The following is a 14077-nucleotide window of genomic DNA, read 5'->3' as shown; positions in this document are numbered from 1 at the left end:
GCCTTCTCCTAAGCTGGCACAATACGTAACCCCTTTGGTTGAAAGCATGTTTCAGATTTGGCACCATGGCTGTGAGTTGCGCTGGCCAAAATTTCAAGGGTTAATTTGATAAGAGAATCCATAAATACCCAAAGAAAAGATGACGGGGACGGTGGGGGGGGGGGGGGGACAGCCATCACTGTAGCTCTATTGAAAGAGCATCGCACGTGCCATGCGGAGAGCGTGAGAGGCTTCAACCTGCGGCAAGTTCTCTTTTCTACCACTAATAATTGCTCCTTTCCTTGTGACCTCCACATTTAATTAAAAGAACTGCTATTTTTTTACACTAACCTTGGCTTCAGTGTCTACTGGCTGAATACGAGCCTGTTAGGCGTTGCTTTAGAAACGGGGGAACAAAATTTATTGGAATTTCCAGCTGAGAGAAAACAAAACGACTCGTTATTTAAACGAATGACACCTGAACGTCTTCCGAGAACCAAAGAAGCTAGCATGAATACTAGGTCTCATGCCTTGTCCTGAAAGCAACGTTTAGCTTTTGATTTTCTATTTTCAGGGACCATAGCAGCCTGGGCTGAGGAAACCACTCGCCTGGGGATGATGAAAACTTTCGTCTGCTCATTTTCAGTAAAATTTATTCATCATCAGTTCTTCTGGACATTTGAGTAGTGGTTAACAAGATCAAATGTTTCGTTAGCACAGTCAGCTTAGTTTCACCTGTACATATAATGATCATACTTTTGTTCTCAGTCTTTCTCCTCCTTTTACTCCCTCTCAACGTCCGTCTTATAGCGCCTTTCTGTCCCCAAACCCCGTTCCATACGCAGAGTTACATGTAGGTGGTTACATACTTGCTGGCAGAACTCAATGCTTTCTATTAAAAGGCTTTCTCCCCCTTTAACTGACTGTGCGTGGAACTGTTTGTGTTATTCAGAGCAATAAACTAGAAGTGAGATCCCGCTACCTGTACGATAACGTTCCCGCTGCGTGAGTCGTTCTAGAGCGCACGTGGTTTCCAGGCGCAGTGAAACTTGATAGCAAAGCGAAGCGGATGTGATACCTACTATACATTCCAACCTAATTGATTCCCTTGGCTATAGATCTAAAAGAGCCGGGCTTCTTTGCAGCTTGCAGCATGCGAGGTCTGTGGCACCGAAGAAAACATCGACCACCTGCTGTGCCACTGTCCAAGATATGCCCTAGAGAGACAAGAACTTGCCAAAGATTTCCAAAAACTGGACAATCGGCCACTTTCTGTGCAGGTGCTGCTGGAACACCGCCCCCATCGCCAATCGGCCCATAAAGCGGTGAAGACACTTTTGTGTTTCTTAAGGACGACGGGTTTGTGCGACCATCTGTGACTATTAAGGCAATTTCTGTAAAACCACACGCGTCAGCGAACTTGCCGCAATTTCCTTCTTTCCTTCCCTCCTCTCTCTTCCTGTGATCTTTGCTTTCCCCTTTCCCATTCCCCCGGTGTAGGGTAGCCAAACGGCCGTTATTCTGGTTAACCTCCCTGCCTTCTTCTTTTCTCTTTCCTCCTCCTCCCTAAATTACTCGCATCGCTCCTCGAAACAGTTTCCGTAAGGCTATTGCAGCGGCCTTTAAGCAGGTGTGGCATAACTTGCACATGAGTTTTCCTCCTCTGACCCACGCTAACTATGCCGCGTGTTTTAATTTAACCAATTTTGAAGGATCACCTGTGGCAGATAGCGCACTTGTAATCCTTGAGCTGGATTTCTCTAACAGGCGCACATTACTAGCACGATAAATGTAGATGCATATTCGACTAATTACCAAAAATCACTAATGAACTCATTAATCACTTTATGGCACGCATTGCAATTAATGAATTGTAGTCGGTGAGTTCGCAAGGCGTAACATGTTAGAACGAATTTTCAGGATGACACCAGTTTCGACATATTAATTCCCGAAGTTGGCGACGAAATACGTGGGCGTCCCAGTTATTCTTGTGCTGTAATGCATATAATGACATTTTCCTAAAAAAAAGTAACCGAAGCAACAGTTCATTTTTATCTCAAGTTTGACTGCGCATATCTCAAAAGCGCTGCCATCCTTAGTATTTGCTCCAAGAGGATGTGCCTTGCAACTCACTGGCTACATTTCGCCACTTGCAATATATACCGCTAAATAATTAAGTCGAAATATAATTGAAACTTTTATGTTGATTAGCCGATTTTGCATTGCACCCCGTCGGGCCAGTAAAATGAGTCTCATCGAGAGGACCAGCTCAAGGAATAGAATTGCTCTATCTCTCAGGGGCGATTCTTAAAAATTGCTTGAAATCTATACGCGGAAACGCGTGGTATATATACAATTGGATCGACGTACCGCTATGTTTGGGAGTTATATATCAAGCTTTAATTTTCATAGAGGTCGCGCTAAGCTTCGTGACCAATAAAACAAAGCGTTCTAGAACTCCGGCGCAACTCGTAACCGAAGGAGGCGGTCCCAGGTAAATCACTAGAAATATTATGGTCGCGTGTCATCGAATGCAAGATGACAGTAGTTTTTCTTTCTTTTTGCTCTTTTTCTTGCCAGAATCCCTCGGCTTTTACTCTTCGCGACTGTCAGCTTTGTTGAAACAGAAAAGAAGTTTACCTCCCGAAACTTCGCAAAGGATGACGAGTCGTTCGCCCTCATTGAAGGGACCAATGACGGAGCCAGCGGATTCCATGACCCCCTCCTTGGAGATGTAGCGAAGGACAGGCTTTGCAGGAGGAACTGAAATGGAGAAAACGAAAGGTGGGGCTATTAGATGCTTTAATACCGCAAGTTCTGATCGCATGCTTCATTTGACAACGCATATTCACTTCGACTTGTTTGATTAAGCATTCATTTTATTTATTATTTCGCTGTGGTATTGCAGGGTCAGAAAATGAATCGCTAACGAACTCTTCACAGCCTTTCGCGTGTACTGCCATATTCGATTCTAAGGTCGCAAGTTAGAACACCAAATGTACTTGGGAAATAGGCTAGCGCCTTTAATTCCTCATTATTCCGTAACCTGCTATTAAGTGCATGTTGAGCAATCGAAAGATACCGTCCGTATTTTCTATTTATTTTTGACATTCTGCCGTGACCGATAGCTTGCTAGCCGGGTGACACGTACCATAAACAAAAACACACCTACGCACATAGGTTTCCCGTATAAAATTTTTATAGCAAGTTTACTTCAAACAACATGAAGTAAAATTGGTCTATAGCATTCTTAGATAGGGATTTTTGCGCCTATACTAACTACGCAGCGCCTCATGGGCCCCGTGCGGCTATTGCTTAAGACCTGATAGTGGCCACGCGACCCAACCATAACTCCCTTGAGGTCGAACTCCTTAAGGAATTCCCAAGCTAGTTGGTGAAGGAAGTTGATGGATGCCCAATTGAGACGTGTATCAGAGGAATTACGTAACTTTGAACGTCAGAATAAACCGAGACTTCATATAGGTGGTCACTGAAATTTTAGTTTGGTAGCTTAATTCGATTTCGCGCGCCCTACTCCTCCTGGATTCATATTGCTGTGTGATTATGGTGCTTGCCCTACTCTTATCGCAGATGTCTCCGAAAACTTAATTGATTTATTTAATATAAACAACTCAAGGCGTGATTTCACAGCTGGAGTCATTATAGCAGACATAGAGGATCAACTGCCTATTTATTTGCGTTCTAGACAAAGTGATTCACTTGACACAAAAGCTCGTTGTTCCAAAACGCCTTTTGTCCAGCATATAAATCTAACATCAATGAATAATTTTCGAAGCCAACTTGAGGCTAGATTGTATTTTGGTGCTTGAATTTAGCAATGCTGATATCGCATACAACACATTTATGCAGACACTTGAATAGCTTTATGGGGAATTAAGCATGCGTTAAATACAAAAAAGTGCGCAAGTTTAAAACGACATGTAGGCCGTGATTTTCAAGCGAATGCTTGAAGTTGATTAGCAAGAAAAATCAAATGCAGCATCACTTTGTGCGTACAAGTAGCGCTAACGAGCTTTCCGCGTTTAAGATTACTGAAATTTTGTAAATAAATTTCTTCGGGACGCAAGAAAGTGCCTCGAGTGACCAGCCGCACGTTAATTTTTCGCGTATTCGCCGGCTTCTTTCACGCTCGGAAAAACATTTCTGTAGTATGCTCGTATTGAGCAACAGAAAGCTGTATCGAGAGTATTTAATGTTACTTTACAATTTTCTCATTGACACTTTTCATCTAATCATAATATTTGAGAAGTTGATTAAGTATATAAGACTAATTATTTAATTAGGGGGAACGAAAAAAATAATCTGTGTATCTCAAAGCGACGGCAAACAATATTCCTTTGGCTCTGTCAAGCTGCGTGGCAAATGCGTTTTTTTTATTTTCGTGCATGATAGCTGGGACACCCCGTGTATTTGACTTCTCGGGTATTTTCATCAAGTATGCAATGGCGTAAATATGACTGTTTTGTTCGAATATGGTACCAGAAACAACCTCTCCAACTGTTGACTGATATCAGTGCGTTCTATCAGTTCAAAAGTACTAGAGACAGTTATCTGTATAAAGGCCGTGTCATTTGGCCATAAGTATTACTTGTTGACTAAGCATCAATTCGGGTTTCACAGAAATGGCTCTGCTCATGCAAAATGATCTAATATTACAAGAATATTGCAAATACTAACACTTTCTCTAAAACCTTTGATAGATATAATCATATCAAGTTGTACGTGAAATTACAGTACTACGAATTTGGCGCGCTTGCCTCTTGAACTTCTTAAGTCATAGTTGAAGAATCGAAATCAATGTGTTAGTATTGGAAGTGAGCATAACTTCTAGGTTTTCAGCGCACAAAAAGGGACGAGAGACAGAGGTACGACGCGGACACAGCGCTATGTCTGTGTAGCACTGTGTCCGCATCATACCTGTGTCTCTAGTCCCTTTTTGTGCGCTGAAAACCTAAAAGTTATGGAATATCAACATGCCCAAACCTAAGTTTTTTCAAGTGAGCAGTCAAGTTTACTAAACTTATACAAGCAGGGGTTCCCCTAGGGAGTATACTGGGGCGTGTACTTTTTAACATATACATCAATGACAAAACAGGCATTAGTGACACAGCCCAGTTCATGAATTATGATTATGATGACACAGCCCGATTCTTCCAATCGTATAACATAGTGAATATATCACCAGTAGCTTACACCACACCATATAACCTATCCTTATGGTCTAAAACAATTTTATTGTAGATAAAAAGAAGACGAAGACCTTTTTGTTTAACCCTCAACAAAAACATGCCACTAATTAGACATCTTTTTCGAAGCTGAAAAGATTGTATTGTAAAGATTGTTGTATTCGACGTTAGAAAATCAACAGCTGAAAGGGGATGAGTATGGGACGTGTAACAGAAAAAAAAATGGGCAGGGAATGTGTTTTACTTTGCAAATTACGAGACATTGTTCCGATTAAAATAAAGTTATTTCTGCAATAATGTATTCGTTTCCCACGCAACCTAGTACAACACGCTATGGAAAACGAAATCTAAAAATTATTTGTAAACTATCTGCCTTACAAAAAAAATATTAATAATAATCTCTGAGCTTCGTACGCCACTCTAATTTCGTATGACGCTCACAGTAGACCTGCGTTTCTGGCACTTAACATGATGCGGTTTGATGAACTGTATGACTTCAACCTTGCAATAAATTATATGGGCAGTGTATCTATACGTCCGGCGATAACAAAATTATCAAACCCTTACACTGAACCAAAGCCAAGTGAAAGGCAGTATGACGCTGGGAGGGGAACAACGTAGTCCATCCCGCTTTCATGGACCAATCGATGGCGCAAATGTTTAAATTGTCGTATGTCTGTGTTGATAAACAATACTTAAAAATGCACGGAAGTACACTTTCACAGTCAAAAATGGCATTTTATGTGCACTGGATAGATGTGCATGAAGGCTGGACGCTTTCTTTTTCTTTCAAGTTCACCCTTCAGTTGTTTTCCGAACGTGATCTATGAATTATATGCATTAACATCACGGCTTCAATGCATTACAATATGTACTACTATCTCTATGCCGGGTGTTTCAGCGAACACCTTTAATTTTTTTTTTAATTTGCCTGTGGCAGATAACACAATTCTAATTCATGAGCTGGTCTACTCGAAGAGGTGGAGATTACTTACACAAAACAGTGAAAACCATAATCAATAAAGAAAGAAAAATCAGTCATTCAGTCTTTAACTAATTAACGTATGGCACGTATTACTATCTACAAATTCTTGACGGGGAGTTCATCAGGCGGATCTATTTGGAACGAATTATCACGATGACACTACTTTCGGGATACTAATTGCCGAACTTTGCGGAGAAATCCCTTGGCGATCTCGGTACTTTCGTACTTCAATGCCTAAAACGACATCCTGTTAAGAAAGTAAGTGGAACAACAGTGCATTTTTACCGCAAGTTTGACGGCGCATATCTTGTGAATGGTCTCATCCACACCATTGTTTTCAAGTGGATATGCCTTCCATTCTCACCCGCTAGAATTTGTAAATTGCAATATCTGCCATAAGGTAGTTAGTTAAAAACGTTATGAGTGCATTTTCGTTAATTAGTCGTTTATGCATTTCAATTTATTCTGAAAGTAAAGTCCACCTCTTCTAGTACAGCAGCTCATAGACTAGAATTGCGCTGTCGGCCGCAGGCAATATTAAAATATGATTGAAAGTGTTCGCTGAAACACTCTGTATATTAGACGTCTGCTAAATACATGTGCGTAAGTGTTCTCGCCGAATATATCATAATATAGGTACGACGCACTTGCGCATATCGATACGTAGAACATCTACGCACATGTGTTAGGCAAACATTGTCCTATCTATTTCTTTTTATTTCAAATACCATGCTGTGCTTACTTGTTATATATCTATTTACTAATATTTTTTTTTTTCAGAATCGGTGAGTCATATTTGTGTCACGGATTAAAAGCGTACCTTGAAAGCTGTTCATTCACGCAGATACCTTTCTCTATGTATTTGTTTTTCACTTATTGCTATGTAAGACGTGTCATGTATACGTAGTTTTTTTATAAATGTCTACTGCCAAACAATCACGGCCGGAGCTCTTGTCAAGCTGTTTTTTTCTTCAGTCCCGGCATTTCTTCTTAGTTCTAGATAAGGACTCAATGCCATAATAAACAATCTCAAAATGTCAATGTTAAGCAAAATCCATGCAAGGCAAGCCATTGACCTTACTCCGGCGATAACACAGCGGCCCGCTTGACTGTTCCAAGGCTGAAAGCAGGAAAGGAATGGCATAAAATTTGCTTGAGCGCTCCTAGCAGCTCACCTAAAAGCTTCGTCGCCGCAAGAGGTGCCCAACTGCGATTCGCTCTCGTGCAGCAATAACCTCTAAGTACGCAGCATTACCGCGCGGCCGCACTCGCTATCGTGAAATTTCGTTAGCACCTTTGAGCGAGCGGGCAAGCACCTGTGCTTGACAGTTGCGTCATCTGCGCGGGAGAGGCAACGAACGAGAGAGAATTGTTTCCCGGTCCCGCATGCGACCGAACGGGAGGGAGCTGGTGACCGGAAAAAACCTTCGCCAACTCCAGCCTACGCCCGGTTGGGACAAGGCCTCTAAGCTGGAGACTTCTGAGGCAAGTATTCCGTCTAGGTGAGCTCGGCTTGCTGCCTGAGAGAATGATGGTTATGCGTGCTCATTTCCCTTACATAGAGGAATACATGTGGCTGTACAATCATTGAACGTTAGGTTACGTATGCTCCGTGACACATGAGAGAGGATGTCGTGACTGATAAAAAATTGCCACCATCTAAAGTTGTAAACTGGAATTATTACAATATATTATAGTTACCTACACTACACAATGAAGGTGGTATTTTCCGTTGTTGTCAACACTCTGGTCTAAGTTCTTATCACCACTCACAACCAGACACGTGCTCGTCAATTAAATTTTAAATGAAGCTTCCAGATAGTTTTCTTTGGCTTGAAACGTTTAAATTCCATGTTGAGCATTATTAAAATCGACACGACGCGTTTTATAGCTCCCATCTTTTCTCTCATAGGAAGCTCTCAACAATTTAAAACATTTCATGTGAATTTTACATGCTGTATTTAAGACAAGCCTAGTATATAACAGCACAAAGATTTTCGGCGCATGAATTATTCGGGGAATTATGTCGCGATATGTTCACGATTGAGAAAGCCATCTACCAAGAACATAGCCCTAACTGAAGCCTCAAAGCCATGGACTAATATAGAATCTCGTTCTTTTTTTGCACAGTAATAAGGTGCCATCAGGATATATTCCAAAGCTCAGACAGATCCACATTGGAGACAACGAACAGACAAGAGTAACGGATCTGAAGTTTAGGCTTATGCGCGCCACTTAATGTGAGCAGATATACAGAATCGAGCTAGTGATTTGAATTGCGGCAATATAGTTCTTCATTACGACTTGATGATCTCGATCACTAGGCTGCGACAAGGACATAAAATAGTTGCCTCAGTAAAGTTAATAACCTAAGCTTGACATCACGAGCTCAACAATATGAGTTTGATTAGATTCTTAAGTGCGACAGTAGAAGCAGCTGCACCATTTGAAAACCCGTCCTGCGAAGTTCCTAGGTACGGGAAATAGAATAAGGCAATGTCTGTAATGGTGTCTACAAATGTATAATTTCACAGCCTTGTAAGGTGCTTTCTTCAGAGCCAAGTTTCCTCGTAACCAGTGGAGCGTTGATTTTTAGGCGCTGTACTTCAAATTTTCCGTGCTTTGTACTACTGTACTTCACGTGAGCTGCTCGATTTGAGCCCTCATTTTGGCTGTTCCGCATGAAAAGAAAACAGTTAGGCTCTGCACATTATTTCATTTCAGACGCGAATATTCAACTGCTGTTTCCATTTTCTGAGGTTTACTTGGGTAAATATCTCGACGATCTACCATAGACACAGAAAAGCAAAAGAAATACAAAGTCGTCTCTTGATTCTACTCAGTTGTACTCCATGTAGACATCTACAGTTAGTGAATTGATGCAATCAAACAAGTGGTATTTCCTTTCACCTTCTGTTGAGTTTCTATTCTTATCGGAATCACTGCAAATAAAAATGTAGACTCTCTGGCCGGGAATACAAAAGAGCTTGTAATATCCGACATTTCGGTGCCCTGCTAGGAACACAAAGCTTAAAATGGGCAATAGCAAACAACTTGCACCCGCTCTGGGACCAACAAAAGCATAATAAACCGTGATTATTTAAATCTGCTTTGGCGCATCGCGCAGCTCTCGTAACAGCAAGATATTTTATTAATTAATTCATTGTCGCGCAAGAATAGGGCACACAAGACTAACACACGGATATTTCCTAAGACGTAGCCCACCACCAGCATGCCAGCAACGTGGCGAGATTTTAACGGTACTTCACGTCATAATAACTTGTGCCGGACAAGAAAATCAGAGACGTATACATGGTAAAAGATTTTCTGTATACAGAATTCCCATACACTTTTTGCTTTTATTGGGCGCTGCAACCATAAGGATACATGATGAAGTCTTTTTCATATTTAAAGACCTCAGAGATCCAGCATTGTAATTCAAGTTTCTTTTGCGTATTTGAGCTTGGCCATATAGCCCGACTATTTTCATTTTACTTTAGGACAAATAGCTTTTAAGCACCTATGTCTTGCGCATTAGAGCTCACAAGGCTGCTGCGCCCAAATGGCTCAATTTATCGTCATCATTTCCTTTCAGTTTCTGTGGAGCTGTAGGATAAAGTAAAATCTTTAGGCCGCTTGTAGGCATCAAGCCGTTTTAATTTTCGTTTTCATGTAATCGGGTTATCCATAAACTTGCTCTTATCAGCTCCAAGAACGATAACCGAGGGCGTGCATCGAGCTGCAACACAAACACCCACCCAGCAAGTTTAGGGCCTAATCCTGCATGCTGTGTTATTCAGGACTACGGGAATGTCGCAAAAACTTGTGTGGTTCGCAAGAAGGCCCATATAAGGAGGCATAATTGGAAACGTTGCAATTGTGCGAGAAAATGGCTGACAGCTTCTTATAATTCTTGATCACTTCAAAGAATGTTGGACACATTGTTATGACGCTATAACGTGTTGCCAAAGGGAAAAGTGAGAGCATGAGCAAACATATTTTGTCAGCAAAAATATTTGCAGATCAAAGGCACATACTGTTCCCCATGTAGAGCGGAGCTTTGGTTAAGCCGTTGATTATACGCTATACAAGAAAGGCGATGCCTACAATTTTGTTACAATGATACTATGCAGCGTGAAATGTCATGCAATGTATATGTTTATGCGGCACACCGTGTAAAACATTATTCGCATGCAATTTTTATGCAAATAGCACTCGTGGCATTGCCAAACCAGTTTTATTTCCGAATATCTATGCAACCAAAGCCGTGCTGAGGCCAAAAATAGTGAAATCTAAAAACTTAGGCCAATTCCAGTCGTTGCTCAGTCTAAAAACGGTGGGCGTTATCAGAGTCCTTCCATTTTTTTTTTCTGGTCACGAAACTGCCGTCTCAGTTTCATATAGAGCCAGCGCCCGCCGATAGAAGCGCAACCGTGCATGAGAGGGCATGCGAACGCCGCTACCACTGTGGTTGTGTGAGGGGCAGCCTCGGTATTGTAGCTTTCTCAACTTCCTCAACCATCGCTTTAGTTTCACGTGACGTTTTTTAACAATGAATATGCTTAAATTAGTTCCTGAGCGTGTCTTCTGCCATGATATGAGCGCCCGGGACGAAAAATAAGCTGCTCATAACATGGAGCTTGCATTGGTCTCAGACCATATATACAGATATATATATATATATATATATATATATATATATATATATATATATATATGGGATTCCAAGAGCCAAAACCGCGATACGATTATGAGGCACGCCGTAGTGGGGGACTCAGGATTAATTTGGACCACCTGCGTTCCTTTAAAATGCACCTAAATTTAAATAAACTGGTGTTTTGCATTTCACCCCCGTCGAAATGCGTCCGCTGTACACGGCCGGGTTGCCTCGGTCCAGATTTTTACATCATCGCCGTTCGCCTCAACCTTTCGGTGGGCTCCGCTTTTTAATATTTGCCTGAGAATAAACACCGCGCATTCGCCACAAAGCGCTAGTGGTCCCACTTTTCACCAGATCCAAACATATGGGTGGTTGCACCCACGCTTACCAGTAAGTAAGCGCCAACTCTCCGTTGCGCATAGCGCCAGATTGTTCGCCGAGCACAGCTGTTCACTTTCTGTTAAACTGTGGCAGAGAAGGACTCTGACTTTGGGCAGTATCTTATAAGGAGATCAAAAGAATGAAATTGTTATTGCAAAGGGCTGCTACCGTAGAATACTCAATGACAAAGAAAAGGAAATTGAGCTGCTCCGTGCGCTTAAGATTTCTCTGCAAAGCGATGTCATTTCTGAATGAGATTTAGGTAGGATTAATGCAAAACAAACTTCGCTATTAAATGTTTTCGGTGCGGCTTTTAGCAGCGGATTAAGGCGAACGTGAAGTGTTAGGATCTGCGCAGTTGAAACTAGCTGTATTGTAATTAGGCAATCGCCTTAGCAAGCAGTCGTTTAGAAGCGTCAGTAAGCCCAGCACTTATTCACGCTGCTCGTGGTTTCGACGCTGAAATGACGAGACTAGGTATTTTGGTTCTTAATGCGCAACTATTTACAATACTTTAAAAACTTTATAATTCGATTAAGACAAGAAATAGCACGTGTTGGTGCATAAACAACATACAAGCGCGATCATTTATTTATCATGTAAAATAAGCGGAGAGAAATACAGACAGCACAGAGGCGTCCGGTCACGCATGGTCCACCATTCACAATGCAAGAAGTTTGTTAGAACCATGACACTGATATCATAAGCATAAAGAAATAACATCAAACGTGAGAGATATGCATTGGGTGGCAGGAAACACACACAAGAACGTGTAAGAAAGTGTAAACAAGAAAGTGTAAAGCATAAGCATTTCATAACACATGGCAAAACAACTCTCAAACGAACACAAGTAGCCACATCACAAATACAGAATTTTTTTTAAATGACTTGTTAGCGATAACACCATTCTACTCCTTCAGCTGTTACTTGCAAGACGTGTTCGGCATCGTTGTCCCACCCCGCCACTTCAACTAAACAGCCCAGCACTCGAAAAATAGCGCAGCACACGCACAGAACGCACCCGATCACTCAGCTCGCCTCGCACTGCGCACGCGTTTCGGTACGCGAACGATGCACTCTGTGGCACAACAGTGGCGCCGCGTCGCGGCACCTTTGGGCAGCATATGAACCTCTCCCATAGCGTCACGGCGGAGTTTCGTGAGCAGAAAAAAACCGAAGGACTTTGTCGTTATTAACCATGTTCATCGCCGTCTTCAATGAAACAAAAAACCTTAAATTTTTTCCGCGCTCGGTGGAACCGAACGCACGGGACATGGATTCCTGAAGCCAAGCAGCCGGGCGTTTCGGCGCCCTGCGCTAACTGCCCCCGGCGAAGCCACGATTGATTCTCAGTGTTCGCACGCACTAGCGCCCCACGCACGCTCGTCGCAAGATAGCGCAGCGTGTCCATAGGGAAGCGTGAGAGAGGAGCCCGACCGCAGTACATGCCTCATACATGACGCGCTTCGACTATACTCACATACTTGAGTAGTCATCCAAATGAGTTGTCCCAGAATTTTTTTATTTTTATGCACTACATCGCTCACAAACTCTGCATTAATGCAAACATCAAATCAGGCGTATACACACTGTGAAACGTCTATGCAATGACATCACGAGTATGAAGGCCATGTACGATGCTTGTCGAGGGAAGAATTCTGATGACCTCTGTACGCACACAGAAGTACAACACATATGTAGCTACATTTAAGTATTCCGTACATCTTCTGCCAAAGTGGTACACGCCCATTTAGGAGGATAGGTTAGAAATAGGTAGCAAATCAACTAGATCAAAGAATATGGTTAATATAATGCGCTATTTCAACAAAAGGTCGGTGCGCTTTGTAGATACATATGAGTCGACGTTATACGTTCCGATTTTCTGTGGGAATTAATTTTTTCATTACGCCTACAAACGCGCTCAGTGGCACTACTTTGTCAGTCAGCATACTGGGGTCGTATAGGATATAACGACAAGAAAGGGGGTTAACCGAGGGGTGCTCCGTTCAGGTCACATAGTTGAAGAAAATACTAATAGTTGCATTAAAAAATCTAACTGAAATGCCAAACAAGGTCACGAATGACGTCTACTCGGCTCGGACTACGCATTTCTTGACTCTCCAGAAGCGACAGTGAAATGGGAGCTTCTTCGGATAAAGGACGTTTGCCTTAATAACGATGTCCTACCGATTATAGATTTACTGGCTTTTTATTTCCTTCTTCTAACAAAGAAAACCGGGCGAGAGGAAACAGTTTGCGAGAAGCACTTTCTCGATGCTTATGAGTTCCTGCCTCCTGAACGTTCTGCATGCAATAAAATGTGCGTCAAATATTAGAGGAAGAGGACGACAGCGCAAGCGGCGCGCTCATGCTCACGAGCTTTTTGAAGGATTCCAGCGGCCAGTGTGGACGCGGTGCTACCGTTCTCCGGGCAATAAACTCCCCCTTTTCAACCTTCTATTTCGCAACACACACACACACACACACACACACACACACACACACACACACACACACACACACACACACACACACACGCACGTGTGTGTGTGTGGGGGGGGGGGCTGTATGTGTGTGTGTGTGTGTGTGTGTAAAAAGTAGTATTTCGCACTACTCATGCCTTGCTGCACGCTAATATTGCATTCATTTCAATAAGCCAGCTTTGACGCTTTTATTGTACACCACTTTGCTTAGAACGCACGGCTATATTAATCAAGAGAGTAAAGGAAAGGGAGCGCTATCGGTCGTCTGACCCATTTGATGCATGTGCTCCATTCTCATGTGTCGCCCAGTCGCCTAATTTATTACGCTCTGTGTCCGCTTCTGAACCGCGCGGCACTTTGCCTCCGTGTTCGCGAAACGATG

At 42.4% G+C, this 14077-nt stretch overlaps 1 protein-coding gene across 1 annotated transcript in view; it reads right to left on the bottom strand.

The window, feature by feature from the left end:
• The window catches only part of LOC135907844 (synaptogenesis protein syg-2-like), a 572210-nt gene that overhangs the window by 362432 nt on the left and 195701 nt on the right, over positions 1–14077 (bottom strand). The window contains exon 3 of the mRNA XM_070536562.1: positions 2620–2742. Coding sequence (XP_070392663.1) covers positions 2620–2742 — 123 coding nt within the window. The remainder of the gene's footprint in view (positions 1–2619; positions 2743–14077) is intronic.

The sequence above is a fragment of the Dermacentor albipictus genome, chromosome 1, assembly GCF_038994185.2.
Source record: "Dermacentor albipictus isolate Rhodes 1998 colony chromosome 1, USDA_Dalb.pri_finalv2, whole genome shotgun sequence".
NCBI classification, from domain to species: Eukaryota; Metazoa; Arthropoda; class Arachnida; order Ixodida; family Ixodidae; genus Dermacentor; species Dermacentor albipictus.
The sequence above is the reverse complement of the archived record's forward strand: the minus strand, read 5'-3'. Positions and strand labels throughout refer to the sequence as shown.